Source organism: Megascapheus bottae, chromosome 36 (genome assembly GCF_031878675.1).
Source record: "Megascapheus bottae isolate mThoBot1 chromosome 36, mThoBot2.hap1, whole genome shotgun sequence".
Lineage (NCBI taxonomy): Eukaryota > Metazoa > Chordata > Mammalia > Rodentia > Geomyidae > Megascapheus > Megascapheus bottae.
This window is the reverse complement of record NC_143544.1, coordinates 4,679,251-4,706,594: the sequence shown is the minus strand read 5'-3', so window position 1 is coordinate 4,706,594 and position 27,344 is coordinate 4,679,251. Positions and strand designations below refer to the sequence as shown.

General features: G+C 56.0%; 2 protein-coding genes across 4 annotated transcripts; one reads left to right on the top strand and one right to left on the bottom strand.

The window, feature by feature from the left end:
• Positions 1–3,630: 3,630 nt before the first annotated feature.
• Positions 3,631–19,920, top strand: Sec14l5 (SEC14 like lipid binding 5). Its single transcript, XM_090324992.1, has 15 exons — positions 3,631–3,710; positions 7,419–7,568; positions 7,723–7,854; positions 8,107–8,235; positions 9,595–9,775; positions 12,630–12,742; positions 13,261–13,450; positions 14,178–14,266; positions 14,351–14,421; positions 15,223–15,394; positions 16,995–17,129; positions 17,813–17,947; positions 18,250–18,456; positions 18,643–18,821; positions 19,704–19,920. Exons 1-15 carry the CDS (start codon positions 3,648–3,650, stop codon positions 19,807–19,809), a joined length of 2,052 nt encoding a protein of 683 aa, XP_090181118.1. The 5' UTR covers positions 3,631–3,647; the 3' UTR covers positions 19,810–19,920.
• Positions 19,921–20,990: 1,070 nt separating this feature from the next.
• Positions 20,991–27,253, bottom strand: Nagpa (N-acetylglucosamine-1-phosphodiester alpha-N-acetylglucosaminidase). 3 transcript variants are annotated; one of them, XM_090324664.1, is made up of 10 exons: positions 27,166–27,253; positions 26,600–27,064; positions 25,104–25,243; positions 23,997–24,234; positions 23,250–23,458; positions 23,076–23,123; positions 22,683–22,784; positions 22,540–22,603; positions 22,295–22,436; positions 20,991–21,967 (listed from the first exon to the last, which is right to left on the bottom strand). In XM_090324664.1, the coding sequence occupies exons 1-10, from the start codon at positions 27,249–27,251 to the stop codon at positions 21,932–21,934; spliced, it is 1,530 nt and encodes a 509-aa protein (XP_090180790.1). In that variant the 5' UTR covers positions 27,252–27,253; the 3' UTR covers positions 20,991–21,931. The 3 variants fall into 3 exon arrangements, with proteins under 3 accessions (XP_090180790.1, XP_090180788.1, XP_090180789.1); XM_090324662.1 differs by having other exon boundaries at positions 20,991–22,436; XM_090324663.1 differs by having other exon boundaries at positions 20,991–22,436; positions 23,250–23,455.
• Positions 27,254–27,344: the final 91 nt, after the last annotated feature.

Here is a 27,344-nt window from a genome sequence, read left to right as displayed (position 1 = left end):
CTTCTTTCTCCAGCAACTGGAGAAACATCGGCTCACTCTGAGAACCAGTTTGGAACAAGAAGGGTGGCATTCTCCCAGCCAGCCACAGAGGGCTGGGCAGGGAAGGGGGAGTGGCATGGGGGTATCAAAATAGATGAAGAGGATATTGGAGAAGCCAGCCTGGCTTCAAATCCCGGCTCTACCTGGCTGTGTGATCTTGGTGAGTGGCTTGCCCTCTCTGAACTCTGGTTTCCTCCTCTGGGACATGGGGAAGAGCCTGTGGGCAGTGAGGCTGGCAGAGGGCCTGGTAAAAAGGACTGCTTCCTCCCCACCCCCCTCAAAGGGGACAGGAGGGGCTGGCCCAGCTGTACCCCTTGTTGTGTAACATGTATTTGCTTTTCTCCACAGGACAATGGGAAGGATGGAAAAATCAAGCTGGCCTTCTGGCCCAGTGTATTGACTCATACTCAGCCTACGACTTGGGGGGCCAGGGAGTGCCCCCCCAAAGCAGGTTCCTGGGGCCAAGAGGAGGCCAGACTCTGGCAGGAAGAACAGGAGAGGGTCCATAATGACTCAGAGGCTGTCCCTGAGTCACTCCTGGAGAATCCACCTCAGGCATCCACCCTGCCTGCTGGACACCCAAGTCTCTGCTCCAATGACCTCTGCCAACCTGCGCCAGATACAGGTGTGCACCTGTCCAGTGGTGTCTATTGTCAAAATATTGAAAGGGGTGGGGTAGTGGCTGCTGGGAGTCCTGCCAGCCTGGCCCCTCCTCCAGGACCCAGCGATGGCTCAGCAGCTCCAGGGCTGGCATCCGCTCCGGCCATCTGGATCTCGTCTACCAGTGCATCTGGTAGACCCAGCCTTCTGGGTTTCAGAAGCCTCATCTTGAACCCAGGGCTGATTGCAGGACTGCCTGTGTACCTTCTGTCCCCTGAAAGGATGTGGGGGTCACCCTGTCAGGGAAGAGTGGAGCCAGGCAGGGCTGGACAGGCTCTGCCAGGCTGGGGAGCCCCACAGGACAGGCTGCCCAGTCTCCTGTCCACGCCCAGCTTGTTTCCTCTCTCCCCTCCCACCTCCCAGGGCTCTGCCAGACTCACGCTGCCCCAACCAGTGGGGCTGCATTCCCTGGGCCAGTCTCCATGATACGGCCCACCCAGAGCTTGCCTAGGTCAGGGGGTCAGGACCCCCTTTCCACCAGGGCCCAGAGATCTAAACAGGCCCCAAAGGACAGAACACAAAAATAGTGTTGAGTAGTGGGTTTGGATCCTGGCTCAACCATCATCCCAGCTGTGTGACTCTGGCCGAGTGTCTTACCCTCTCTGTGAAACGAGAACGGCTCCTCTTTTCCCTAGTTGTGGTTTCCCTTTCTCTGAGCCTCAGTTTCTTCATCTGAAAAATGGGGATGGTCTCTTATCATCTCCATAGGGTATATTTTATTTTGGAGGCAGTGGTAGGGGATTAAACTCAGGGCCTTGGGTTCACCAGGAAGATAATCTACCACTTGAGCCATTCCTCCAGCACTGATTTTTTTTTGGGGGGGGGTTCCCACTCCTAGGGTTTGAACTCAGGGCCTGGGTGTTGTCCTGAGTTTTCTTGCTGAAGGCTGTTGCTCCACCACTTGAATAACACTTCCACTTCTGGGTTTTTCCTGGTTACTTGGAAATAAGAGTCTCATAAACTTTCCTGCCCCTCTGTCCTTAGATTGAAGCTTCCTGCATAGCTGGGATTACAGGTGTGAGCCACTGGTGTCTGGCAAGTATAACCACTGGAGGCTCACACATTTGGGGGTATGTCCATTCCACATGTCCTGGCTGTTCCAGTCCTGTGTGTGGGGATCTGTGTCTGCCCTTTGTCCCCCCTGCTGATCTCAAACATTTCTGCCTGGGCTAAGCTGCCAAGGCCTCCCAGGTCATTCTGTGGTCACAAACTCAGGCTTAATCTCCTGCCCGGGCCCAGGCTTCAGTAATCAACTCGCTTGGCAACCACAATCAGCTTTTCAATTCTGCACAGTCTGGCCCTCCTCCTAGCTGCTGCCCTCCCCATCTGTGTGGGACTTGGGACCCCTCTAGGGGTCCCTCAAATCTCAGCCTCCTGTGTAGTTAGGATTACAAGGATTAAAAGATTAAAATAGTTTTGACCTGACTACTGTTGTCATGCCAGCAATTCCTTGCCTTTCAGTGCAACCCTCATCTCAGAGAGGTTCCCAAAGTCTTCATCACAAAACGAAACACAACCGTGTGTGTGATGGAAAGTACTAGAAAGCTTTTAATGGGATAATTGATAGTAAAACAGGGCTGAGAATAGTGACACTGGTAGTGAGAGCATTATCAATCCATCTGCTGGGGCTGCAGTGGGAGGAAGTCCCATTCTCTCTCCCCTGATGGGGGAGCATTTTTCTCTTTGAAAGAGGGAATGCAGAGGTGCCTTTGGTGATAGTGATCCCAGAAGAGTCTCACAAGAGCACAGGAGTCTCTGCCATGAGACTGGTTGGAGAAAGCTTCCCTGAACCCCAGATCCCCAAACTGTCCTCCACCCCAGCTCTTCCCAGAGCCATGAACTGTCATTTGCTGCCGCCCTGTGGCACCGATGAGAACTTTGCACCCGACTCCATTCTCTAAGTCTTCGCTGGGGCTGCACCAGGAGACTGTGGGAAACCCAGAAATCAATCAAATGAATGCCATATCTTAAACTGTACCTTTGCTCTGTCGGCTTCTTGAATCTCTCCTTTTTTGTTTTTTTTTTTGCATTTTTGCTGTTACTTGGCAGTGGGATTTGAGCTGGTGCCTTGGGGGGCGTGGTCCCGGTGGGCGAGGCCAGAGGGAGGCGTGGACGAACACGAAGGACGGGGCGTGGTCAAACAACAGACATGCAAATGAAGGGGAGGGGCTCGGGGTGGAGTCGTTTGGGGGAGGAGCCAGCCTGAAGGACAGGTGAGTGTGGGCGTGGCTGAGCAGGCGGGGGGTGGAGTCCCTCCGGGGGCGGGGCCAGGCTCCTCCCCCGGGACCGGCTGCTGGAGTTTTCATCGGTGCCGGCAGGACTGAGGCGAGCGCAGCCTCAGAACGCCGTAGGCTCTTCAGCCCCGGCCCGGGCTCCGTCTGAGGTGATTGGCTCTGGGCCAGGCCAACCGTTTGGGCACTTTCCCCAAAGGCTCGGGGCGAGGGTGAGCTGGACGTGCACGCCTGTGTGGGTGCGCATGGGGAGCCAGTGTGTGTGCGTGGGGGCCGGGCGCGCGTCCGCCCCGGGTGTCAGGGCGCGTGGGGGCCGGGAGCGCGTCCTCCCCGGGTGTCAGGGCGCGTGGGGGCCGGGAGCGCGTCCTCCCCCCGGGTGTCAGGGCGCGTGGGGGCCGGGAGCGCGTCCTCCCCGGGTGTCAGGGCGCGTGGGGCCTGGGTAAGTGCTCGCCCTGGGTTGCTGAGAACACATGGAGTTGGTTGTGTGTGTGTGTGTGTGTGCAAGGGAAGTCTTGTGTGGGAGGGGTGTGCATTGGTGCATGTATGGCAGGCAGGGTGGGGGAAACTTGGGGATGCTGTGTGTGTGTGTGTGTGTGTGTGTGTGTGTGTGTGTGTGTGTGTGTGTGTTGGGGTATCTTGGAGAAAATCTGTCCTAGTAACCTCACCAGTCACCCCTCAACACCAGGCTCTGTTGGTGCTCCCCCATTTTCCAAGAAGATGGTGCAGAAATACCAGTCTCCCGTCCAAGTCTACAAGTACCCCTTTGAGCTGGTCATGGTGGTGAGTGACCCCCATTCTCAAGACCTCTTATGTGATGGCTGGAGGTGCTCAGGGGGTCCACCAGGGTGGGAAGGAGGAGACCCTACAGATCCCCAGTGGTGGAACTGTTCAGCTACTCTGCCCCTAGCTTTGGGCTGTGACCATTGACCCCTCATTCAGGACACCCTCTCCCACCTGTCACCCAGCTTCTGAATCCCTGAGAGTTTGGTGCTGGTCTTCCTTGAGTGAAGATTACCTCTCCCTTACTCCAGACTCCCCTGCCAGGAAACAAGGTGATGACTGAGCCAGAGTGTCCTTTCTCGCACAGTAACGGAGGCCATCCTGCTGCTGGGGCTGGCCACGGTTGGCGGCACCTGTTCAGGGCTGAGTCCTCAAGCACGTGTTGCCCGGGAACCATGCAGCGGTCCCACTTGACCTGAATAAACTGAGGCTTTAAGCAGGCCGCCGAGTGACCTCCGAGGAGAGATCCGGTCAGAGAAGCCCAGATTCACACAAAGGGGACTCCAGAGCCTCAGTGTTGATCAGGGCAGTGCTGGGGTTCTCCTTCCTTCCATGGAACCCCCTCCCCGACACACACTCCTCGACTTTCCTTCCCAGGCTGGTTTTGAATCATGATGCTCAGATCTCAGCTTCCTGAATTATAGGCGTGAACTACCAGGGCCCGGCTTATGTCTGGCCTTTTCTGCAATAAGTCTCAGAGAGTGTTCTGTTCAGTAAAGGGGGGAAGGGCTCCATTCATTCCTCACCTGTAGCCTCTAGGCACTGATGTACCTAGTGGGGTTTCGTTTAAAGACAGAAACAAAAAAGTCTCAGGTTGGGGAGGATTGTGGCCTAGTGGTAGAGTGCTTGCCTAGCATGCATGATACCTTGGGTTCGATTCCTTGGTACCACATACACAGAAAAAAACCCTGAAGTGCGGTGATTCAAATGGTAGAGCTCTGGCCTTGAGCTCAAGGACAGTGTCCAGTCCCTAAGTTCAAGCCCCAGGACTGGCACAAAAGTCTCTGGTTTAGGGGCCTGGCTCAATTGTGGCAAGCATAAGGCCGTGTGTTCAATCTCCAGGAACACATGCCAGAAGTTTCCAGGTATTTATTTTCAGTCATGTTCAGAGGCCTGTCGTAGCCCTGTCCTCTTAATTTCTGGGCTGTCTCTCTGCCTTGATCTCAAGCTACAATGCATAGGGAACAAAGCCATTTTACCACTGTGGTACAAAATGTCATTGTCCCCCACACAGCTTCATAACTGTGCATTCCTCCTGCCTGAGAGTACAAAGGGGTTTTCTGCCCTGATCCTGCCTCTTCCGTCTTCATGCTTGGTGTGGCGTGAATCTGAGCTTGGAGCCCCTCAGCTGTTTCCACAGCCTCTGTCCAAGTGATGGGCAGAGCTGGCCTTTTGTTTCTATATAACAAATCAGACTTGAGCCACCAAACTGTGCCTTTAGAAACCACTTTATTGGAAGTGGCTCAGTGGCTCAAGTGGTAGCGTGCTAGCCTTGAGCACAAAAAGGCTCAGGGATAGCACCCAAGCCCTGAGTTCAAGCCCTGCAACTGAAGAAGAAAGAAAAAAAGGAAGAAAGAAAGAAAGAAAGACTTCATGTTTATTGAGGTACAATTGACATAGGAAGCCAAAGGTTTTTTTTGTCTTGGGATTTGGGGTACTGGGGTTTGAATTTAGAGCCTCACCTTTGGTAAGCTGGCAGGGTGCCACTGAACTATAACCACAGCCCTGGGCTTGAACTCAGAACCTAGGCACTGTCCTTGAGCTTTCTCAAGGCTATCACTCTATCACTTGAGCCATAGTACCATGCCCAGCTTTTTTTCTGTGTGTGTGGTACTGAGGAATCGAACCCAGGGCTTTGCGCATGCAAGGCAAGCACTCAATCATTAAGCCATGCTCCTGGCCCCTTCATTGGCATTTATTTATTTATTAATGCACTTATTTATTTATTTTTGTGACAGTCCCGGGGCCTGTGCACTGCCCCTGAACTTTTTTTTTTGCTCAAGGCTACCACTCTACCGAGGGCTTTTTTGGTGATTAATTGGAGATTAATCACCACGAAGTTTCCTGCTCGGGTTGGCTTCAAACTGAGATCCTCAGATCTCAGCCTCCTGAGTTAGCTAAAATCACAGGTGTGAGCCACGGACACTGGCAGCAAATGGGTTTTTAAGAAGTTGAGATGAACTTCTCAAGCCCAAGCCAGGATGCAGGCACAGGGAGAATAGTTGCTGTGGGCATTGTTTTAACAACACAGCAGGGATCTTATTTAAAGGAGCTGAAATTGGTTCCCTGGGGATGTCACAGATCTGTTGCTAGCACATGAAGCAAAGCCACTCAAGTTTGGGCTGGGAGCAAGCACCAAGGTGATCACTGCTCTGCAAAGGGACTTTCTGATTTCAGAGGTTTTCCAAGGAAGCCAAAGGCCCTTGGGCAGGCTTTTTTGTGTGCATTAACCCATGCACCTATGCATTCCACAAATGTGTATTAAATTTCCGCCCTGTGCCAGGTGCTGGGGTTTCCATGTCACTGACCGCCAGCATTGTCTGAAATGCATTGTGGTGGGCCCAGTGTGGTCATGCACAGCTGTAATCCCAGCTACTTGGGAGGCAGAAGTAGGAAGATGGATGGTCTAATGCCAGATGCTGGTCCAGGGAAAAGCTCAAGACTCCTTCCTTCTCTCCCTCCTTCTTCCTTCTCTCCTTCCCTTCTCCCCTTCATTCTCTCCCCCCTCCCGCATAGATGCTGGCCCTGTGTCCCAGGTGTAGCTGCCTCGGGGATTAGAGGGGTGAGTTCAAGTCCTGGAGACTAGCATCTCTAAATCTGTAAACAAACAAGCACACTGTTCCCTGTGCCTCTGTGACTGCCCGGTCAGGAGATGCTGGCTCTACTTTTTTTGTTGTGGTAAAATTGCAGAGTCTAGATTTGTCTTTTGGGGGCTGGCACATGGCAGAGTGCTGGCCTGGCATGCTTGAGGCCTGACTTCTATCCTCAGCCCTGGGAAACAAACCCAAACTGGGAGGAAAAGAACCCCAAAACACAGCCATCTGTCACCATTTTACGTGTGCCACCCCCAGAACATCCCCATGAAAACTGTCCTCCCTTAGCCTCTAACTCTTGTCCTGGGAGCAGGCCATCCTGCTCTGTCCCTCCTCAGTCCACTGAGTGGCATCATATTTTGCAGGAGGGTCTGGCAGACCCCAGGGACCAGGACAGCAGGGACAGCCTTGCTGGATGTCCAGTACCTGGAGCCCTCCAGTGTCTAAACCGGGGTCTGTCAGCGTGGGGGCTCAGGCCTTCTTGTAGGTACCAGGCAGATCTTCCCTTTCTCTGATGTGTGCGCACCTCTCCTGGGCAGCAGCGGGGAGAGCTGACGTCCCTCATTTCTGACTGACAGAGGGTTTTTCTACAGCCCCATCCTGGGTCAGGAATTTATGGCCCTTTCAGCCCTGCTTGGTAGGGCAGTTTCGTCTTTGTCATGGATTTGATTTTCTCAAAGGCGCTTTCTGGGAATCTCCTTCTTATACACTGGCCAGCCCTCCTGCCTCCAGGTGGAAACCTAAGCCTTGGCTGACCAGGGCACCATCCAAGCTCTGACAAGGGTCTGTGTGTTGACCCAGCCCCCTGCCAGGCGGGCACGCAGCCTCTACTCTGCATGCAGACCCACCCCCCCACTCCACGTGCAGACCCCTGCTCTACTCTGTCTCCCCCCAGGCCTATGAGAAGCGCTTCCCCACCTGTCCACAGATCCCCGCCTTCCTGGGCAGCGAGGTCCTGAGCGAGTCCTGCAGCGCCGATGGGGCAGTGCGTGTGGTGGAACGGAGCTGCCGGCTTCGGGTGGAGGCACCCCGGTTGCTGCGGAAGGTGCAGGAGATAGGGCGCCAGACTGGAAGCGGGGAGTTGGGGGTCAGAATGGAAGGGGGGAAGTGGGAGGTGAGGATAGAGGGGTGGGGTGAGGATGGAGGGGTGGGCATGGCCCTGATGTCCCTGCCTCTCATGAGCCCTGGCCTGTGGGCAGCTGGCGGGCGTGGAGCAGGCTGTGTTCCTGCAGAGAAACGCACTGGACCTGCGGGAGAGGACGCTGCTCATCGAGGCCCGCAATGACACGTTTGCCAACCGCGTGCTGGTCACCGAGACCTGCCGCTACTCGGTGAGCCCTGCCTCAGACCCTGGCCTCCTGGAAGCTGGGGTTAGAGGCAGAGCAGGGGCATGGGCTGCAACCAACAGGCAGGGAGCAACAAGCAGAGCCATGTCCTCAGCGGGCCTAGAGTCAGACTCGGCGTCCTTCCTTTGGTGTTCCAGGCTTGGGCTTGCCATCTGGGCCCAGGTCACCTGGGGAGGGCCTGGGGAGCATGCCACCCCCAGCACTGAAGCGCTGCACTTGGCCCCTCCTGGGATTCAGGTCCACCCAGAGAATGAAAACTGGACTTGCTTCGAGCAGTCGGCCTCGCTGGACGTCCGGTCTTTCTTTGGCTTTGAGCATATGCTGGAGAGGATTGCCATGAAGCAGTACACAGCCAACGTGAAGAGGGTGAGCGGGGACTTCTGGTACCCATGCCCCACTGCTGTCTGCAGTCCAGAGCCCCCTGCCTGTGCCAGGCCTCAGTCCTACCTGCAGAATGGGTGCCTGGATCAGCATTGCATCCTGCAAAACAGTGAGTGGGATGCCCTGGCCTGTAATGGGAGTACCTACCCATTGTCCCAGGACCCCAAGATGTTGGGGACCATACAGCGAGCTCCCTGGGCAGAGGAGGTATATTCTGAGGGGCTTTTTTCCCAGTTAAAATCATCATTGTAAGCCAGGTACCAGTGGCTCACGCCTGTAATACTAGCTTCTCATGAGGCTGAGATCTGCTGGGCAGGGTATAAAGCCAGCTTGAGTAGGAAAATCCATGAGACTCTTATCTCTAATTCACCACCAGTAAAACCAGATGTGGGCTATGGCTTAAGTGGTAGAGTGCTAGCCTTGAGCAAAAGAAACTCAGGGGCAGAGTCCAGGCCAAAGTAGTAGTAACAGCAGCAGCAGCAGCTCAGAGGTAGAGACCAGGCCTTGGGTTCAAACCCCAAGATTGGCACACACACATCATCATCATCATCATCATCATCATCATCATCATCATCATCATCACTGCAGCAATGTGGGTGGCTCAATGGTAGAGTGCTTGCTTGGTGTACCTGAGGTTGGCCTTAAACTCCAGACCCCAGTTCAAAATAAGCATATAAATAAGTCACTAAATCAAGTTGTCATTGCTTGATTTGAAGGCCTCAGATCTAGCCACCGTTGGGTAGAGGAGTATTCACATAATGAATAGGGGAGATTGTGCTTTTGTGAGTTGTTTTTCTTTTGGTGGTACTAGTGTTATACTGAGGTTTGAACTCGGGACCCTGTGCTTAAGAAACAGGCACTCTACCAGTTGAGTCACACCTCTAACCCCTTTTCGAATTGGTTATTTTCAAGATAGGGTCTCATTTGATGCCCAGGCTTTCCTGGATCTCCTTCCTCCTGTGTGTGTTTGCCCTTTGTGGCTGAGGTGACAGGGGTGAGCCATTACACTTAGCCATTCATTGAGATGGAGTCCTGGGAATGTTTGTGCCTGGACTGGTCCTGATCCCTGCCTGCCTTCCAAGTAGCTAGGATTATAGACGTGAGCTACACGTGAGATACTGGGTGGGGAATTGGATCTGGTATGAGTCTCTGTCAGTGTCCCCATTCTTCTATGCTGTGTCTAGTGTGCGCCTGACTCTCCAGCATGCCGTCTTCTTCATTGGCCATGTATCAGCTGCCTGTGGCCACGTGTCATGGGCCAGAACCGGGTGGTGACCCTGCTATGCTGTCCTTGTGGACATGATCATGCATCTCTGTCTCTGTCTCTGTCTCTCTCTCCTCCAGGGGAAAGAGGTGATGGAGTATTACCTGAGTGAGCTCATCTCCCAGGGCATCTCCCACATCCCCCACTGGACACCTGCCCCTGTCCAAGAGGAAGATGCTCACAGCCAGCCTGCACCGTGGGGTCTAGGCTGCCTGGAGGCCAGTGAGAGCGGCAGCAGGGCAGACCCCACCCTGGTTGATGGTAGGTGTCTGCCTGCAGCCAGACAGCCAGATCCAAGCCCTCATTCACGTCCTGAGACTCCTGAGGGCCGCCTGGCTCCCCGGGAAGAAGGGGGAACAGTTACAGGCCTCATACACAGCCTGGCCGTCTGCTCACCACTATGCCCATGCTGCCTCCGGGCCCCCAGCCAGAGCCTGCTCATTTCACGTGTCTGAGCATGGTCTTTCCGCTTGACTTTATTCCTTTTTTTTAAATTCTACAATCAACAATGTATGCCCAGGGTGGTACTCAGATGTAATGGAAGGGTGTAAAATCTCTCCCCTGCCCTCTCCAGGCCAGGACAGTTCAATGTTGCTATTTCTGGAAGCCACCTATGTATACATTTATAGCATTCCATATGTCTGTGCTTGCCTACATGTGTGTGTGCGTGTGTGTACTGTGTGTGTGTACGTGTGTGTGTGTGTATACATACACAGGAACTTGAGTTGAGCATTTGGGAGTTCAGCTTGGTAGTTTGCTTATACTCACAAACATCATACAAAATAGTTTCCTGTGTCAGCGCATTGTTCTTTCTTTGTTGTTGTTTTCTGGGTGGTGCTGGGGATTGAACTCCTGGAGCTTTGTGCTTGCTAGGCAAGTCTGTACAACTTGAGGCACACCCTCTTTGTCTATTTACCCTTTTTTTTGTTGTTGTTTGTTATGGGACTTGAACTCTGGGCCTGGACAGCTGTCCCTGAGCTCTTCAGCTCCTTGAGCCACAGTGACACTTCCTGTTTTCTGGTGATTAATTGGAGATTGGAGTCTCACAGAGGACTTTAGTGCCTGGGCTGGCTTTGAACTGCTATCCTTAGATCTCAGCTTCTTGAGTAGCTAGGATTATAGGCGTGATTCACTTGCCCAGCCCTTTTGCCTTTAATTTGCTTTTCAGAGTCTCAAACTTTTTAGAGGCCTGGGTTGCCCTTTGAATATACTTCTCCTACCTTCATCTACTGAGTAGCTGGGATTATAGATGTGAGCTGCTCTACCCTGCCTGCATCTTCTTTTAATACTTCATAGTAGATATGGCTACTATTTAGCTTATTTGGTAATAAACATTTATTTATTTTATTCTAAATAAGTGTACTAGCTGGTTCCTATGGATAGACATTTTAGATTTCTAGAATGTAAGTAATGTATCTTTGAACTTAAGGATTAAAAAAATTGTATGATATATACGTAGCATACAAATGTGTGTGTGTGTGTGTGTGTGTGTGTGTGTGTGTGTGTGTGTGTGTGTGTGCCAGTGTGTGCCAGTTCTTGGGCTTCAGCTCAGAGGCTTATCCTCTGACTTGGCTTTTTTACTCAAGGCAGGTGCTCTACCACTTGAGACATACCTCCTCTTCCAGATTTTTGCTGGTTAGAGGTAAGAGTCAGCCTTTTCTGCCAGGATTGGTTCAAACTGTGATCCTTAGCTCTCAGCTTCCTGGAAGGGGTGAGCCACCAACTCCTGGCTTGTCCTTCCTCTTCTCTGTCACATATTAAGGCAGTGAGCTTCTTTTCACAGCCTTACATTAACATGGAAAAGGCTCGCCACATAATGTCAAAGGGAAAACTACAAAACTAAAAGTCCTCTGGCTGATTCATTTTTCCTTTTGGGCCAATGACTGGTAGAGGCCTGCCTGATACTTGAGTAGCTACATGGTAATTAATATCTCTTGAGCTGAATCTAGGGACAACAAAATTCATCCATGTAGCAAGTATTCCACTCCTACTGTATGCACTGGCTGGCTACTTCCATATTGCACTTTAAAAAAAAATAGTAGTTGTGCCCTCAGTGGTCCCTTCCTGTTTGGCTCTCCCTGGCTTCATGCCCAGGTCTCTGTTCTGTACTGCCCACAGCATGTTGGCAGTGGGGTGGTTGGTGGAAGGCACAGCCAGGCCCCTCCACCAGGCTTGGAATCACTGGGCCTTTGTGCAGGGAGGCATAGCAGGAATTTCACAGCTGTGGGTGTAGGGTGGGGGGAATTCGGAAGTGCCAGCCTCACTCACCCACCCGCCTCGTTCCTCCTCTCTATCTCTGACCATGGGGCTTCAGGCCATCCGCATCCAGCCTCTGCTTCCATTTACCTAGAGGTCTCCTGGCATGGTGGCGGGATCCTCAGTCCTGGACTGGGCTTCTACTATGGGGGGGACCCCCAGGGGCTGGATATGTGTTCAGTGTCCTTGCCCCAGATCTGTAGCTTTTGTTCAGGCCATGGTTCGTGTCACCCCAGCCCCCACAGGGATATCAGAAGATGTGTAGACACCTGCTTCCTGGATGGCCAAGACTGGGGGACACAGCCACACATCAGGCCCACTTCTGGGCCCACTTGTGAGCCAGGGCTGTGCTGTGGGATTGAGGCTCTGGGTGCCAAATGGCTGTTTGACATCCTTGTACCTCCTACCCTCAAGAGGGAAGTTGGAGAGCAAAGGGGATCCCCTTCTATTTCTTTTTGGTCTCAAACTCCTGCTTCCACCTCCTGAGAGCTGTCTTTCAGGTGTGTCTCACCACACCTGACTGAGCCGGCTCCTGTGTGCATTTTCTCATTTGTGACATTGAACCTTCCAAGGTCTGCTCTGAAGTGAGGACAGTAGTGACCAGCTGGATTCCGGCCTGGGGGTGGAGACTAGGCCTGGCTTCAGTGTGCAGCGAATGAATGGGAGCCCATCTGTGCCTGGCATGCGGGTTTCTGAAGCACTTTAGAAACGGATGTGAGAAGATGAATGAATCTGGGACTCATGTGGGTGCTGTCTGGGGAGGGGCCGTGGCTCCACATGGATGGAGCCATACTCCAGGGTGTGCAGATCAGGTAGTCGAGAGAAAGCATCTCCTCTTGAACCCCCTCTCCTCCCCAAGAGGACAAGCTGGATGCAGACTACATCGAGAGGTGCCTGGGCTATCTCACACCCATGCAGGAGAGCTGTCTGGTTCAGCTTCGGCACTGGTTACAGGAGACACACAAAGGCAAGGTGAGAGCCAAGCTCCAGTGATGGGGAATCAGCCTGAGACACTGCCAGGGGAGACGCCTGAGTTTATGCAGTTAGTAATATACAAAATTCAAATCCACTTTATTTTAGCAGCAGTGAAAATTGAACCTAGGACCTTATGCCTGGCTAGGCAAACACAACCCCTTGAGTTGTGTTCCCCTGCTTTTTTTGTGTCTTGCCACTTTTTCCTGGGCTACCCTTGAACCTAGATCCTTCTAGTTCTGCCTTCTGAGTAGCTGGGATTGCAGGTGTGTGCTGCCATGCCCAGCTATGTTTTTATTCATCCTTGTATACTCTGCTACATATCTGTTTAACACTTGCTGACGACACTGCTCTAGGCAATGTCCCTGCTGGGTGGGCCCTCTTCCCCTTTCTTCTCAGGCCCACGTTTTGCAGGTGGGCTAGGAGGCTGCTTCCTGCAGTTTTATCCTGCCAGATAGATGTTACCATTGGGTGGGTGTGGGTGTGTGGGGCGGGCATTTCCCTTCTCTGCCTCTCAGATCCCCAAAGATGAGCACATCCTCCGATTCCTGCGGGCACGGGACTTCCGCCTGGATAAGGCCCGGGAGATGCTGTGCCAGTCTCTGAGCTGGAGGAAGCAGCATCAGGTAGATCTTCTGCTGCAGACCTGGCGGCCCCCGGACCCCCTGCAGGAGTTCTATGCCGGCGGCTGGCACTACCAGGACATAGGTGTGTAGAGCGTGAGACACATGGTCACTGCCCAGTGTGTCCTGGGCGATACCTTCTGTGCCCACGTGCTCGCTTTCCTTTCGGCTCTCCCGGGCATCTGGAGATGCCTGTGGTGCATCAGCCTGCTTCGAAGAAGGTAGAACGGGCATAGGACTTGGTGCCGAGCAGAGACATTTCTGCCTGGAGGCTGGCTTACCTTACCGTTAACTTTGTTTTGCATTGTGGGACTCTGGCTAGCCTGGGCCACATCAGTGCTGTGCCACAGTGAGGCAGCTTAACGCCGCAAGACTGAGTGTCCCCAGCTCTGGAGGCCTGATCAAGGTATCTGTGGGCTCTGCAGGCCTTTTTTGGAGGGGGGGACTTCCTGCCTCCTCCAGCCTCTGTGGCCCAGCAGAGCCCACAATGTGTCCTTAGCTTGTGGCTTCATCGCTCGCATTTCCTTTTTCCGCTTTCTCCTTTTCCACTGAGGCTTGCTAGATAAAGCATTCTGCCTCTGGGGCTGGCCCTTTTCACTTTATTTTTCATATGGCTTCCCTTACCAGCATCCTCCCTGGTGGAGGCGCTACTTGTGTGTTTATTTTTTCCGGAAGGGAGCTCCCCGGGCCCTCACCATGGCCCAGTGCAAGTACCCCGGGGCCTTGACACAGCACCCAGGCCTCTGCTGGGGAGGGAGGGAAGGGGCTAATCCTGCCCCTGACCTCAGTCCCCTGTCCCCCATCTCTTACAGACGGCCGCCCCCTCTACATCCTGCGCCTGGGCCACATGGACACCAAGGGCCTGATGAAGGCCGTGGGGGAGGAGGCGCTGCTGCGGCATGTAAGTGTACCCTCCGGCCTTCGGGGCACCAGGCCCGGCCTGAGCTGTGGACAGGGCAGTGACAGCCCCGGGTTTGCCTCTCAGGTGCTTTCGGTGAATGAGGAAGGACAGAAGAGGTGCGAGGGCATCACTAAGCAGCTCGGCCGACCCATCAGGCAAGTAAGGCGGGCTGCCCGATGGTGCACAGCCAGTACTGCTAGTTCCCCCCTTCTCCCCCTCCCTGCCTCGCATGCTACCACAGGTGCCCAAGACGCATGTGAACCCTGCCAGGTAAGCTCACCAGGTGCCCGGCCCAGGGCCCTTCCCTAGCTCTTACGGTGGTCTGCTAAGGCAGGGACCCTGTTTGTCCTGCTCTTGATCGTGGAGGAAAGGGTCGAGATGGCCTTCCAGGGATGTTGAGCCTTCTTGCTGGCTCCACCCTGGAGCTTGGAGGGTGGAGGCAGGAGGACCTCGAGTTCAAAGCCGGCTTGGGCTACAATGTTGAGGCCAGCCTTGGCTCCATAGGGAGCTGTGTCAAAGGACCCCCAAAGGCGTTGGGGTCCACCTAGCACCCTCTCTGGCTTTCTGGCAGCTGGTGTGGGAGTGAGTACAGAACAGGCAGGATTTGAGTGCGAGCTGCAGACCCCCTGAGACCCTGAGCCCTGTGAGGGCTGAGCTCCTCTGGGGTCTGGAGACTGAGAAGGGCAGCATGAGATGGGAACAGGGGTCTGTCAGCCAGGACCCTGACCAGAGGCAGAGTCCACCCCAATGGCCTCCTTCTTAATGACTGTGGTGCTAACCGGAGGGAGGCCCAGAGAGGCTGAGAGTGTCTTCCCGGCATGGCAGGGTCTGTGAAATGCTCCGTGGCTGCCTCCCCGAGCCCCCTGCTCCATCACTAGGTTTCCCGGGGGAAGGATGTTGGGGGTCCCTGGAAGAGGGAGGGCCAGATGACACATGAGGCCCCTGGTCTGCCGCAGCTCCTGGACCTGCCTGCTGGACTTGGAGGGCCTCAATATGCGGCACCTGTGGCGCCCGGGGGTGAAGGCCCTGCTCCGCATGATCGAGGTGGTGGAAGACAACTACCCGGAGACCCTGGGCCGGCTGCTCATCGTGCGTGCCCCGCGCGTCTTCCCTGTGCTCTGGACGCTGGTGAGAGCAGGAGCCCCGCAGAATTACACGACCACAGGCCACCCACAGACAGGCAAAACCTGGGGGCCAATTAGGGGCGAGTCTGCGGGGGGGGGGGGGGTGGTCCACAAGGGGCGGGGCATTGTTAGACGGTAGGCAGGCATTGGGTCGTGGTAACAAGGGGCATGGCCATCTGGTAGACCAGAGGCAGGTATTGGGATGTGGTGACAACGAGTGGGGTATGGGACAGGGCAGAGGGGTAACAGGTAGTGACCACGAGTGGGTGTGAGGTCTCCTTTTGGGGCCATATTGTCTACGGAGTGGATCGAGACGGTGGTTGCCCTGTGAACATGCCAAAGGCTACTGAGTTGTGTATTAAAACTTTGTTTTTGTTTTATGACCGTTGTAGGGCTTGAACTCAGGGCCTGGGCACTGTCTTTGGACACTTTTTGCTCAAGACTGACTCTCTGCTACTTGAGCCACAGCGCCACCTCCAGCTTTTTCTATGTATGGGGTACTGAGGAATTGAACCCAGGGCTTTGTGCAGCTCCCACCCCAAAACAATTTTTTTTTTTTTGCCAGTCCTGGGCGTGAGCTCAGGGCCTGAGCACTGTCCTTGGACTTTCTCAAGGCTAGACCTTTACCACTTGAGCCTCAGCACCACTTCTGGCTTTTATCTATGCATATGGTACCGAGGAATTGAACCCGGGTCTTCATGCATGCTAGGCAAGCACTTTAACCACTAGGCCAAACTCCTGGCCCCTACAATTTTTTTTTTTATTGTGTCAATCCTGGGGTTTGGCCCTGAACTCAGGGCTTGGGTACTATCCCTGAGCTTTTACACTCAAGGCTAGCACTCTACCATTTGAGCCATGGCTCCACTACTGGCTTTGGGGGGACAAATTAGAGATAAAACTTTCTCGCCCAGCTGGTTTTGAGGCACAATCCTCAGATCTCAGCCCTCTGAGTAGCTAGGATGGCAGGCATGAGCCACCGTGCCCAGCTTAAAATAACTAATGGTATGTTATACTTTTGGGGACTTAAACTTGGGTCCTCAGGCTTGCTAGGCCAGCTCTCTGCCAATTGTACATCACCCCAGCCCTTTTATTTTCAGTTTTCCAGATAAGGAAAACTAAAGACCCAGCCTTGGGCCTGGGTCTCTGCTTCCCACATAGTTTGGATTATAGGCACTGCCATGCCTGGTTTGTTTTTGAGATAGGCTGTTGCTCCTCATTGCATGGCTTGGCTTAGAACTGCAATCCTCCCATCATTTCTGGGATTTCCTCCTCCTCCTCCTCCTCCTCCTCCTCCTCCTCCTCCTCCTCCTCCTCCTCTTCCTCCTCCTCCTCCTCCTCCTTGTCCTGGGGCTTAACTCAGGGCCTGGGCACTGTCCTTGGACACTTTTTGCTCAAGGTACTCACTTGAGCCACAGCACCACTTCCAGCTTTTTCTGAGTATGTGATACTGAGGAATCGAACTCAGGGCTTCCTGCATGCTAGGCGAGAGCACGTTATCACTAGGCTATGCTCTGGGCTCTCTGTCTGCTTTCTGAGTAGCTGGGGAAATTGTGCCATATGAATCTCCACCCAATAATGTCTCGCCTCACCTACCCCCATTCTAGATTAGCCCCTTCATCAATGAGAACACCCGGAGAAAGTTCCTCATCTACAGTGGCAGCAATTATCTCGGCCCTGGTGGCTTGGTGGATTACCTGGACAAGGATGTGATCCCAGACTTCCTGGGAGGAGACAGTGTGGTGAGTTTGTACCCCCACATCAGTCAGGCAGAGACCCCAGGAGCCAAGACTCCTGGGGCCAAGGAAGGTGCTGCGGGCAGGGACCCTCCACTGCTTCTTGTGGGATGGCCAGGCTGGCTCCGAAGGGCACAGGGGCTTGTGGAAGTTGTCCCAAGAGAGGTGGCAGCTCTTCAGCTCAGGGCTAGCGCTCTACCACGCTGAGCCACAGCACCACTTCCAGTTTTCTGGTGGTTAGTTGGAGATAAGAGTCTCACGGACTTTCGTGCAAGGCTGGCTTTGAACTGCAATCCTCCTGAGTAGCTAGGATTACAGGCGTGAGCCACCACATCCCTCTTGGAGCCTCCATCCCCCCACTCCCTACCTCCACCCCCGCCCCCCTAGACATAGGGAGTGAGCTGGATGTGCTGACACACACCTGTAATCCCAGCACCTGGGAGGCTGAGGCAGGAGGATTAGGAGTTCAAGGCCAGGCTGAGCAGGTCCAGACTCTGCTCCTCCCCATTACCCTGATGCACACTGGTGTATAAGCTTGGAGGCAGCTACAGAATGGTAGGCCCACGGACCCAGGGCAGAAGCTTGCCCTGGATCATTCCTGTCTCAGGACTTACAAGGCCCCTGCCAGCTCCTTGGAACACCCCTCACTGGATGTCCTTTCTGTCTCTGACCCGCCCCCCCCCCCACAGTGTAATGTCCCTGAGGGAGGCCTGGTCCCCAAGTCTCTCTACCTGACGGAGGAGGAGCAGGAACAGGCAGATCAGCTGAGGCGGTGGAGTGAGACCTACCACTCGGCTAGTGTGCTTCGTGGGGCCCCCCATGAGGTGACCACCAGCCTGGGGGGAGGGACATGGGCTGGGATGTGGGCCTGCGGGGTAGGAGGCATTGAGAAAGGAGTCCAAGCCCAGCCATACCTCTGGGCAGTTGGCCCGAGGTTGACCCAGTGGGAGCTCTGGATAGGAAGATGGTGGCAGAGTGGCCTTGCCCAGGCACCCTCACATTTCAGGCACTCACTGATCACCCCAGGGTGATTCTGAGGGAGAAGGGGACCCCCCTGTGGGCACCTGTGGCCCTTTCCTCATAGCCTCTGCCCCGGAGGACTCTCCACCCGCCTGTCTCCAAGCAGGTGGCTGTGGAGATTCTGGAGGGCGAGTCGGTCATCACCTGGGACTTCGACATCCTGCGAGGGGACGTAGTGTTCAGTCTGTACCATGCCAAGCAGGCACCAGGGGCCAGGGCTGCCGGGCAGCTGATTGACAAAGCCTGGGTCCTAGGCACGGACTACAGCCGTGTGGAGGCGCCCCTGCTCTGCCGGGAAGGGGAGAGTATTCAGGTGTGTGCGCTGCCTCCTTCACCCCCCGCCCCCATACACACACAGGCTAGTGCTTGGGGACAGCAGGTGACAAACCCAGCCCCAGGGGTCCTGCGGGACACACAGGAGGGTCTGGGTGGCACAGGGGAGGGGGACAGAAGAGGAGGAGCCCCGATTGCCAGGATCAACCCCATCCCTGTATTCCAGGGCTCACACGTGACTCGATGGCCCGGTGTGTACCTGCTCCAGTGGCAGATGCACAGCACTTCAGGGGGCGTGGCCTGCAGCCTGCCTGGTGTGGATGACGTGCTCGCTGTGCTGCACAGCCCCGGGCCCAAGTGCAAATTTCTCTACTACTGGGAGGTGCTGGCCTCCAAAGACTTCAGGTAGGGGTGTCGGATCCCCCACTAGCCCCCTGGGGCCTTGCTAACTCTTGCCATGGTGAATTGACTAGGTGCAGATTCTTAGGTTTTTGACTCAGGATCTCCACCTCCCCGCCATGGAAAAGAATGTTCTAGGACAGTGCCTACAAAGTTGCATTCAGAGAAACAGGTGGCTAAGATCTCCAGCACTTCCCGACTCTGTGGTGTGACCTTGAGCAAGGCACTTACCCTTTCTGAGCCTCAGGTACCCCCACAAGCTAAATAGGACCCCTGGAGCCCCCGTCCCCCATCAAGAGGCTGTCATGAGGTAGAGTGGAGGAAGGGCCGGCCTGTCACTGCCTGTCCTCACCCAGTGTGCCAGGGACTCAAAAGTGATGTGGAGGGACTGGAAGAGGCAGAGCCTCAGCACCACTTCCGGCTTTTTTCTATGCATGTGGTACCGAGGAATCGGACCCGGGTCTTCATGCATGCTAGGCAAGCATGCTACCACTAGGCCAAACTCCTGGCTCTATAGCACCGTCTGGCCATGAACTCCTCATCTTTCTACCTCAGCCTGCTGAATCCTGCTGGGATTATAGGCAAGAGTCCTCATGCTCTGTCTGGTAGCCAGGGTTGAGTGCAGAGGTTGAGGGAAAGGCTGGGGTTAGGCCTTTGGGGCCATGCTAGCGCCCAAGGTTGGGGAATGCCCAAGAGGACTGGCAGGCTGGGCTCTCTCTGTCCTGGGGGACGGGGCAAGGGAAAGGGGTGCTGCATCACTGTAGTGCTTGGCGTCACTGGCTTCTCCCTGGGGTGGTCAGCAGCCTGTGGAGTGGCCCTGGGGCCTCGTTTGCAGTGTTGATGGGGCTCCGGTGGGAGGAGGTAAGTTGGCGATGCGCTGCTCCCCAGGGGCTCCATGTCCAGCCTGGAATCCTGCAGCAGCCGCTTCTCCCAGCTCAGCACCACCACCTCCTCCTCCGGCTGCTCCCACAGCAGGTCCCTGCTCTCCAGATAGGCGGTGGTGGCCCGGGCTGGACCTTCACGTCCACAGAGAATCGGCGTGGGAGCATGCGGGCTGGGGCCCCTGGTCTAGCCGCTGCCACTGCTGCAAGGTGTGGACCCAATGACAGCCAGAACCCCAGGACAGGCTGCTGAGGCTCTGGACACACAATTCTTGGCTAAGTGGCCTTGTGTGTCCTTCCAGGGGTGGTACCAGGGCTTGGCTCTTACCCTGTGTTCCACCTTCTGGGTTGACTTCTTTCTCAAGCTGGCCTTGCTTACCTCCAAGGTGACCCCTCATCCTTGAGGACCCCTCGGAGAGAACCCCCTGCCCCTCCAAACCCCCACAGCTGCAGAACAAAACCTCTGACCTCTGTCCTTAAAGCTCCAGTCCATCTGCCAGCATCTCCTCTTGGCCTGCTGTCTGCCCCATGCCTGAACCAGTCGGCCGCTGGGGACTATACAACACTGACTGCAGTTTTCTCAGGGGAATACCCCACCACCTGGAAACCCATTTTCCAGTGTCTGGCTGGGAGACCTGAATGCTCACCACTGGACTTGAAGAGGCTGGGGGCACCCAAGTCTCCTGCCAGCCCTGGGTAGCAGTGGGTGACTGGGGCTTTTCCTTTAACCCTTTATGGGCCTCTTCCCCTCCCTGGGAACGGTTTTATTATAAGCTACAAACCCCACTTCCCAGAGCTTCTAGACAAGGTGTGTGTGTATGAAGGGAGAATGTCCAGGGGGCTTGATTCAGGTGATAGATACCTGCTGCTTCACTGCCCCTCCGTTTCCTTATCTGTAAAATGGGGCAAGCCGTGCAAAGACCTCCACTCACGGGGGACACTTAGTGAATGCTGTATATGTGGTCACGGACCGTGCCCATCCTCAGGACTTGGCAGCCCTCTGAGAAGGGTGAGGTCAGGACCCTGGACCCCGGACCCCGGCTGGATGCTGCATCTTGCTCCCTTTCTGAAGCTGCTTGTGTGTTCTGGACAGACCCTGCCTTGTGACGCCTGGGGTGGAGGGGCATGTGGCAGGAAGGTTGCTGTCATTTGCTTCCCTTGTGTTATGTGCCGGCCCTGCTCCCGTCTCATTCCTTTGTAAAACAAGGCCTTCAACTTCTCAACAAATTTGCTCAGCGACTGAGTTCCATTCTCTTTGGGTTGTCCCAAGATGCCCAAACTGAACACAAATGGCTTCAAACAAAAATAAAGATTTATTGGCTTCAGGTATAGCGGGAGCCAGGAGCTTGGATCTTGCCACCTCTCCCCCCGTGTGGCTCTCATGTGCATCGGCTGGCCCCTCTCTCCATTCGGGTTAAGTATTTTCCACACGGAGGAAGAGCTCCTTTACTCTCCTCCGTGTGGCTTATGTCTGGCAGCCTGACAGTTCCAGCACCAGGCCCAAGATTGGCCTTGGCTGGCTGGCCTGAGGCAGATGCCTACCTCTGAACCAGTCCCTGAAGGCCCTCTGGACTCGGGTCAGTACGTCCTGGACCAGGTGGAGGTAGCAGCCTGGGGTACCTTCCCTACCAGTGCTGGGATTTCAGGCACCACTACCCTGCCCAGCTTCAAGTAGGCATCTTTATTCACCTCTGTTTGCTGAGCCCCAGTGGAGAAGATGCCAAAAGCAGCCACAACTACCAGTGTGCAGGCACTGGCTGTCCTGTGCCCAGCTCACCCTGTTTCACACGGCACACGAGGGACAGTACCGAGTGTGGTGGCCTGCATAAATGCCCTGCTCAGTACACACCTGGCACAGGCTGCCCCCCCGAACTGCTGCTTCCTGGGGCCACCTCTCAAACACATTCCATGTGCTCAGAGAGGGCTTTGGGAGGCCCAGTGAATCAGGCTTGGTGACGCGTGTCTGTAATTCCAGCCCTTGGGAGGCCAAGGCAGGGGGATTGGGGGCTTGAAACCAGCCTGGTAAGATCTTGTTGGCACAAATATCAATAGAAGGGAGCAGCAGGTGCTGGGCAGGCAAAGACAGCAGAAAACCACCATGCCAGTGTCCACTCCCTGTCAGCACAGCAGAGGGCAGTGACGTGGGGAGGACTCGGAGGTGGCATGGGCACAGCTGGCCTGAGAGTGCAGGTGAGCAGGTCACCAGCCAAAGCCTGGCATCCGACGGGCCAGGACTCACCGACGCCCCCTGGTGGCTTCTTCAGTGCAACCCTGGGCAGAAGGCAGAGAACACACAATCCACCTGTAAACATGACCCCAGCCCTTCCCGTACCTTCTTCTAGGAGCTTGTGACCAGAAACCAGGTTATAGCCTCTGGGGATTCTTTGGCAATGGCATGGGCCCTCCTGGGGCCAGGCTCTGGACAGCAGGCCCAGACAGGCACGAAGCAGGCAGGGTTTGGGGCTCTGTATCGCTGAAGTCAGGTGAGGGGCTGAGGCCACTGAGCGAATGGCCAGGCAGGCTGGGCTGTCAGTCCTTGAAGGAGTCATGGCTATCGCCAGGCTGCTCCTTCTCAGCTGCCAGGGGCTCCCCGCCCACCTCCTGCAGTGGGTGATATGCGTAGTCCCCATCCACGTGCCGAGTCCTCTTGGCTCTGGAGCCCAGGAGCAGGGACACGTTGGCCGACACGCTGACCAGCAGCAGGAAAACCAGGCCCAGGGTGAGGGCTAACCATGTGGTCCTGGGGTGGAAGACAGAGGGGCTGGGGGCTGGGCACAGCCTTGACCTTGCCTGTCCTGTGCCACACCCCACGGGTGGGGAGCTGGGCTCCCATGAGCACTTACCTGCTGAAGAAGGAGAGCTCTGCTGCCCGTGGGGTGGCCTCAGAGGGCCGGAGACACTGCTTCACTGTAAGGAGAGAGACGCTGCAGACCGGGGTGGGGGAGGGGAGACTGCCCATCCCCGGGTCCGGGGTGGGGGGGACTACCTTGGGAACTGCTGCAGTTGCCTGTCTGGGGGTCGCAGGGGCACTGGTGCTCACACTGGCAAGGCCTCTGGCAGCCGGGCCCGTACCAACCCAGGGGACACTCTGTGGAGAGGAGATGGGAGGTCAGGGGTGAAGGTTGGGGCTGTGGGCACTGGTGACCTGGCTAGAAACAGCATGTCCACAGGAGTCATCCGAGACTTCATGCAGGCCCCAGTGGGTGGCCCAGCTCCTCAGGACAGGGACAGCACAGGCAGAGGAGGCTCAGAGAGGCCGAGAGTGAGCAGCAGACTCTCACCCGCCCAAGGTTGGCAGGGCCAGGTGCCCCCAGGAGCCACCTCAAAGGGTTAGGGAGGCAGACGGTGCAAGGCTAGGGTTGGGGTTTGTGGTCCTTACCTTCATTGCAGCTGGGCCCTGTCCAGCCCGGGTCACAACGGCAGCCGGCTGCCAAGACAAGAGCAGGAGGCTGGGTAAGTGTTTGGACAGAACTGGGCAGGTGGGGGAGAGGGGGAGAGGGAGGAGGGGAGGGAAGGGACAGGAGACTGTGGGAGCCCACCTGCCCCCACTCACTGTCAGTACACAGCCCATGCTGACTGCAGTTGGAGGGGCCACAGTCCAGCTCGCTGCAGGCCGTGCCACGCCAGAACTTCCCAGTGCACTGGCAGTGGCCGTCCACACAGGTCCCGTGGCCGCTGCAGTCAGGTGGCTGGCAGCTGGGCTCGTGGACGCATACCACGGTGGACACTTGTCGGGGACAGCGCCACCTGCTGTCCTGGCTGCTGGGAGGCGGGGCGTAAGAAGGCAGCAATGCTGGTCCATCCCTCCCTTCCCTCCCCCGGTATCTTCTGCCCCCTCCCCAGCTAGCCCCTGTGCCTCCTCACAAAGGTCTTTCCTGATAGACTAGCCCTGTCTGTGAGGGAATGGGATTGATCCTGGTGGTCGTTTATTTTATTTTATTTGAGGCAGGGTCTCTTTGTACAGCATGGGTGGTCCACAGATTGCTATGCAAGCCTCAGTGGCGCGTGCCTCTAATCCTAGCTACTCAGAAGACTGAGATCTGGAGAAATGCAGTTTGAAAATAAGCAGGTAAGAAAAAAAAAGAGCCCAGGAAAGCTATCTCCAATTGACCAGCAAAAAAGCTGGGCTGGAGGTGTGGAGCCAGTTGCAGAGTACCAGCCTGGCAAGCAGGATGAATGAGAGTGAGTGTGAGGTTCTGAGTTCAAACCCTAGTACCAACAAAGTGAGAGAATACAGGATATACCACCATGCCAGGCGCCTGTGCTCACTGTGGAATCCCCAGGGCTGAGGCAGGCTTACCAGTGATCAGACGGGTAGCTGGCTAACGTCCCATTGAGCACGAAGGTGGCGGAGCCGCCGCCATCCAGGTTGATGGCGTTGACCACATCTTGCTGCAGCAGGAACTCTGCCACTTCCCACAGGCTAAGGCCACGTTGCTCTGTCTGTCCGTCCACGTGGAAGAGCACCAGCTGTCCCTGGCGGTCGTGGCCGATGGCCGTCCTGGCCGACATCACGTCCACAAATTTGCTGAAGGAACCTGGAGGTAGAAGTGGCCAGCTGATTGCTCAGCTCTTCTGGAGGTTTCCTGGGCGCTAGCCAAAGACCCCTGTCGACCTCCAGGCCAGCCTCCTGGGCACCCACCATCCTCACTGGGTTCCCATGTAGAATAGCTAATGGCTTCCACTGTGATTTCTGTGTTTGGTTTTGGTTCTGGAGCCCAGGACCTCACAACAAGAGAGGAATTTCCCTTGGGTGATGTCTCACAGCCATTTTGTTTTTGAAACAGGTCTTGCCAAGTTTGCCTGGGCTGGTTAGAACTTACAATCTTCTGGCTTCTACCTCCAGGGGGCCTGGAATTGTGAATATGTGCTGCCATGCCTCACTTTAAAGCTTTCTTTCTTTGCGTTTATGACTGTGTTTCTCCAGCTAATTTTATAATCACTTCCTTTCTTATGCATTCCATACAAGACTGCCTAGAGCTCCTCAGCTACTTAGAAGAGCACTAAAAGCATAAACTGGTTGATCCCAGAGGCTTATGGGAAGACTTAAGGATAGCCCACACTGGTTCTCTCTTTTTTTTTTTTACTTGATAATACTGGGTTTGAACTCAGGGCCTGTTGCTTGCTAGGGACATGCTCTAGCTCCCCACCCCCCTTTTTAATCTTTAATTATTTCTGAGCTAGCTTCTCCAGTTTATCTTCTTATGTTTCCTGAATAGCTGGGAAGGCAGACAGGACCAACCACAGTCAGCTTTTTAGTGTCGAGATGAAGTCATGGCGAACTTTTTGCCTAGGCTGGCCTGAAACTGAGAATCATTCTGATCTCTGCTTCCCAAGCAGCTAAGATGACAGGTGTGTGTGCCACAGCACCCAGCTGTTATATGGCAGCGACAGCCTCTCTCCGCACCTGTCTCCTGTGTCTCGTCACACTCGGTAGCCTGGCTCTCGTTGATGTAGACACTTCCATTTCGAATCAGCCACACAACCCCACTGAGCAGCTGCTTGAATGGATTGTCAGCGTCCAGCGCCTCCTCCTCAGACAGGTACCTGCACCCAGGGAGGGCAGGAGGCTCAGTCACACGCAGTGCAGGAGCAGCTGTAAGGGGGAAGGAGAGCTCCTACTTCTTGCCTCCTTATCAGGCTTCCTGTTCCTCCCCCTGCCTCAGGAACATGCCTGGCCAGCGTGCAGCTGTAGTGTCCTGAGGTCCAAAAGGCTGAAGCGAAGCAGGGGGCTCTGCAGTACCCATTCCCACACTCTCTCTGCAAACCCTCTACACTTCATTTAATTACCAGATTTCAAATCCACGTGTGATCCTCGGTCTCTGGCAGAAAAATCCTATCACAGCCCCTCAACCATCCCTGTCCACTTCTCCAATCCCATTTCTCTCCTCACCTCAGGTGTAGAGGCAGGTGGTAAGCAGTCAGCTCTATCACTTTTTTTTTTTTTTTTGCCAGTTCTAAGGCTTAAACTCAGGGCTTAAGCACTGTCCTTGGGTTTTCTCAAGGCTAGAGTTCCACCACTTGAGCCACAGTGCACCACTTTGGGCTTTTTTTTTTTTTCTCCTCTATGCATGTGGTACAGAGGAATCTGAACCCGGGTCTTCATGCATGCTAGGTAGCACTCTACCGCTAGGGTGAACTCCAGGCACCAAGGCCCTGTCACTTTCTGATGACCTGTTCATTTCTTTTTAGGTCCTAGGTTCAAACTCTTCAGCTCATTGGCTGGCACTCTACCAATGAAGCCAGGCCCCCAACCCTTACAACTGTTTCTACTGTGGATCCTCCCACCGTCTCCCCTACGTCTTCTTAAACTGTGTGCGTGTGTCTGCACTGGGGCTCCCCATCAGGTCATGGTGTCCCTTAGCTTTTCCACACAAGGTTGGAACTCTGCCACTTGGAAAGCACAGTTCCATGTCTTCGTTTTTAGGAGATCTTTGTGCCTGGGCTGGCTTCACCTCTTGGTTCTCAGCTCTCCGCCTCTTGGGCAGCTAGGGTTCCAGGTGTGAGCCCTCAGGTGCCCGGCCAGTCTCCATCCTTCGAGCCTTTGGCGCAGCTGTTCCTCCAGCTCTCCTCCCCTTGCCGGTAACTCTCCAGGTGTCACCTCACAGGACACCTTCTCAGAGAGGTCGGAGACCGCACCCCGACCCGCCCTGTGCTTGTTCCACCTGCTCACCCTGACACTCGCTCCTTGGGGGGCGGGGGGCGCCCCGGGCGAATTCATCCTCGGCTCCTGACGTTTCCCCGGGGCACAGCGCCCTGCCTGGCACGGACGCAGCGTCCCGGAGGGGGGTCCGACCCCCCCCCCCCGCCCCGTGCAGAGGAGGGAACCGAGGTTCGGCTCGGCTGCTCTCCACCGCCGCCGCCCCATCCCCGGGCCCCGGCCGGGCGCTCCCGGGTCCTCACCCGGTGACCAGGGTCCCGTCGCGGCGGATCCCGAAGTGCGCGTTCTGCAGCCCCCCGGCGCTGCTCACGCGCCGCCCGTCGCTCACCACGTCGCCCAGGCACTCGCCCGAGGCCAGGCGGAAGAAGCCCCCGTTCTGGGCCACGCGGCAGCCGGCCGCCCGCGCCGTGTCCTCCACCGTGGCGCGCCGCCGCCGCGCGCAGCCTCCCGGCCCGCCGGGCTCCAGCACGGAGACGCGGAGCAGGGGCGCGGGGACGCGCGTCAGGTGTCCGGACACCGCGCGGCCCCCGAAGTGCGCCACGAAGGCGCGCACGGCGGCGGGGGCGGCCGGGGCGGCGGCGGCGGCGGCGGGCGGCGGCGCCCAGCTCTCGTGCTCGCGGCGGCCGGCGCGCACCCGTGCGCAGTCCCGGGGCGGCCGAGCGCGCGCGCGCGGATAGGGAGCCAGCAGGTCGTCGTCGCGGGAGGCCCTGCGGGGACGCGGCGCGCTCACGTGAGCTCGAGGCGGGGCGGGGGGGGGGGGGGATCCCGACCTGGACCCTCCCCCCGGGGGGGAGGGGGCGCCACTCACCCCGAGCCCACGCTGCCCCACGCCGCCCCGACCGGGACGAGCAGCACGAGCAGGAAGCCGAGCCTGCCATTCGTGGGGGCCGCCATGTTGGGGCGGCCCGGCTGCGGTCACGTGGGCCGACCCCACGTGACTGGGTGGAGGCGGTTCCGCGGCCTGCTTCCGGTGTGGTGGTATCCGGG

Coding starts and splice junctions, on each gene's coding strand:
- Sec14l5 (XM_090324992.1), top strand. CDS start 3,648: ATGGTGCAGAAATACCAGTCTCCCGTCCAAGTCTACAAGTACCCCTTT. Junction 9,776..12,629: donor AGACCCCACCCTGGTTGATG/GTAGGTGTCTGC, acceptor CTCCTCCCCAAG/AGGACAAGCTGGATGCAGAC. Junction 18,457..18,642: donor GGGAAGGGGAGAGTATTCAG/GTGTGTGCGCTG, acceptor CCTGTATTCCAG/GGCTCACACGTGACTCGATG.
- Nagpa (XM_090324662.1), bottom strand. CDS start 27,251: ATGGCGGCCCCCACGAATGGCAGGCTCGGCTTCCTGCTCGTGCTGCTC. Junction 27,065..27,165: donor TGGGGCAGCGTGGGCTCGGG/GTGAGTGGCGCC, acceptor GCGTCCCCGCAG/GGCCTCCCGCGACGACGACC. Junction 23,124..23,249: donor GCATGGGCTGTGTACTGACA/GTGAGTGGGGGC, acceptor TTGTCTTGGCAG/CCGGCTGCCGTTGTGACCCG.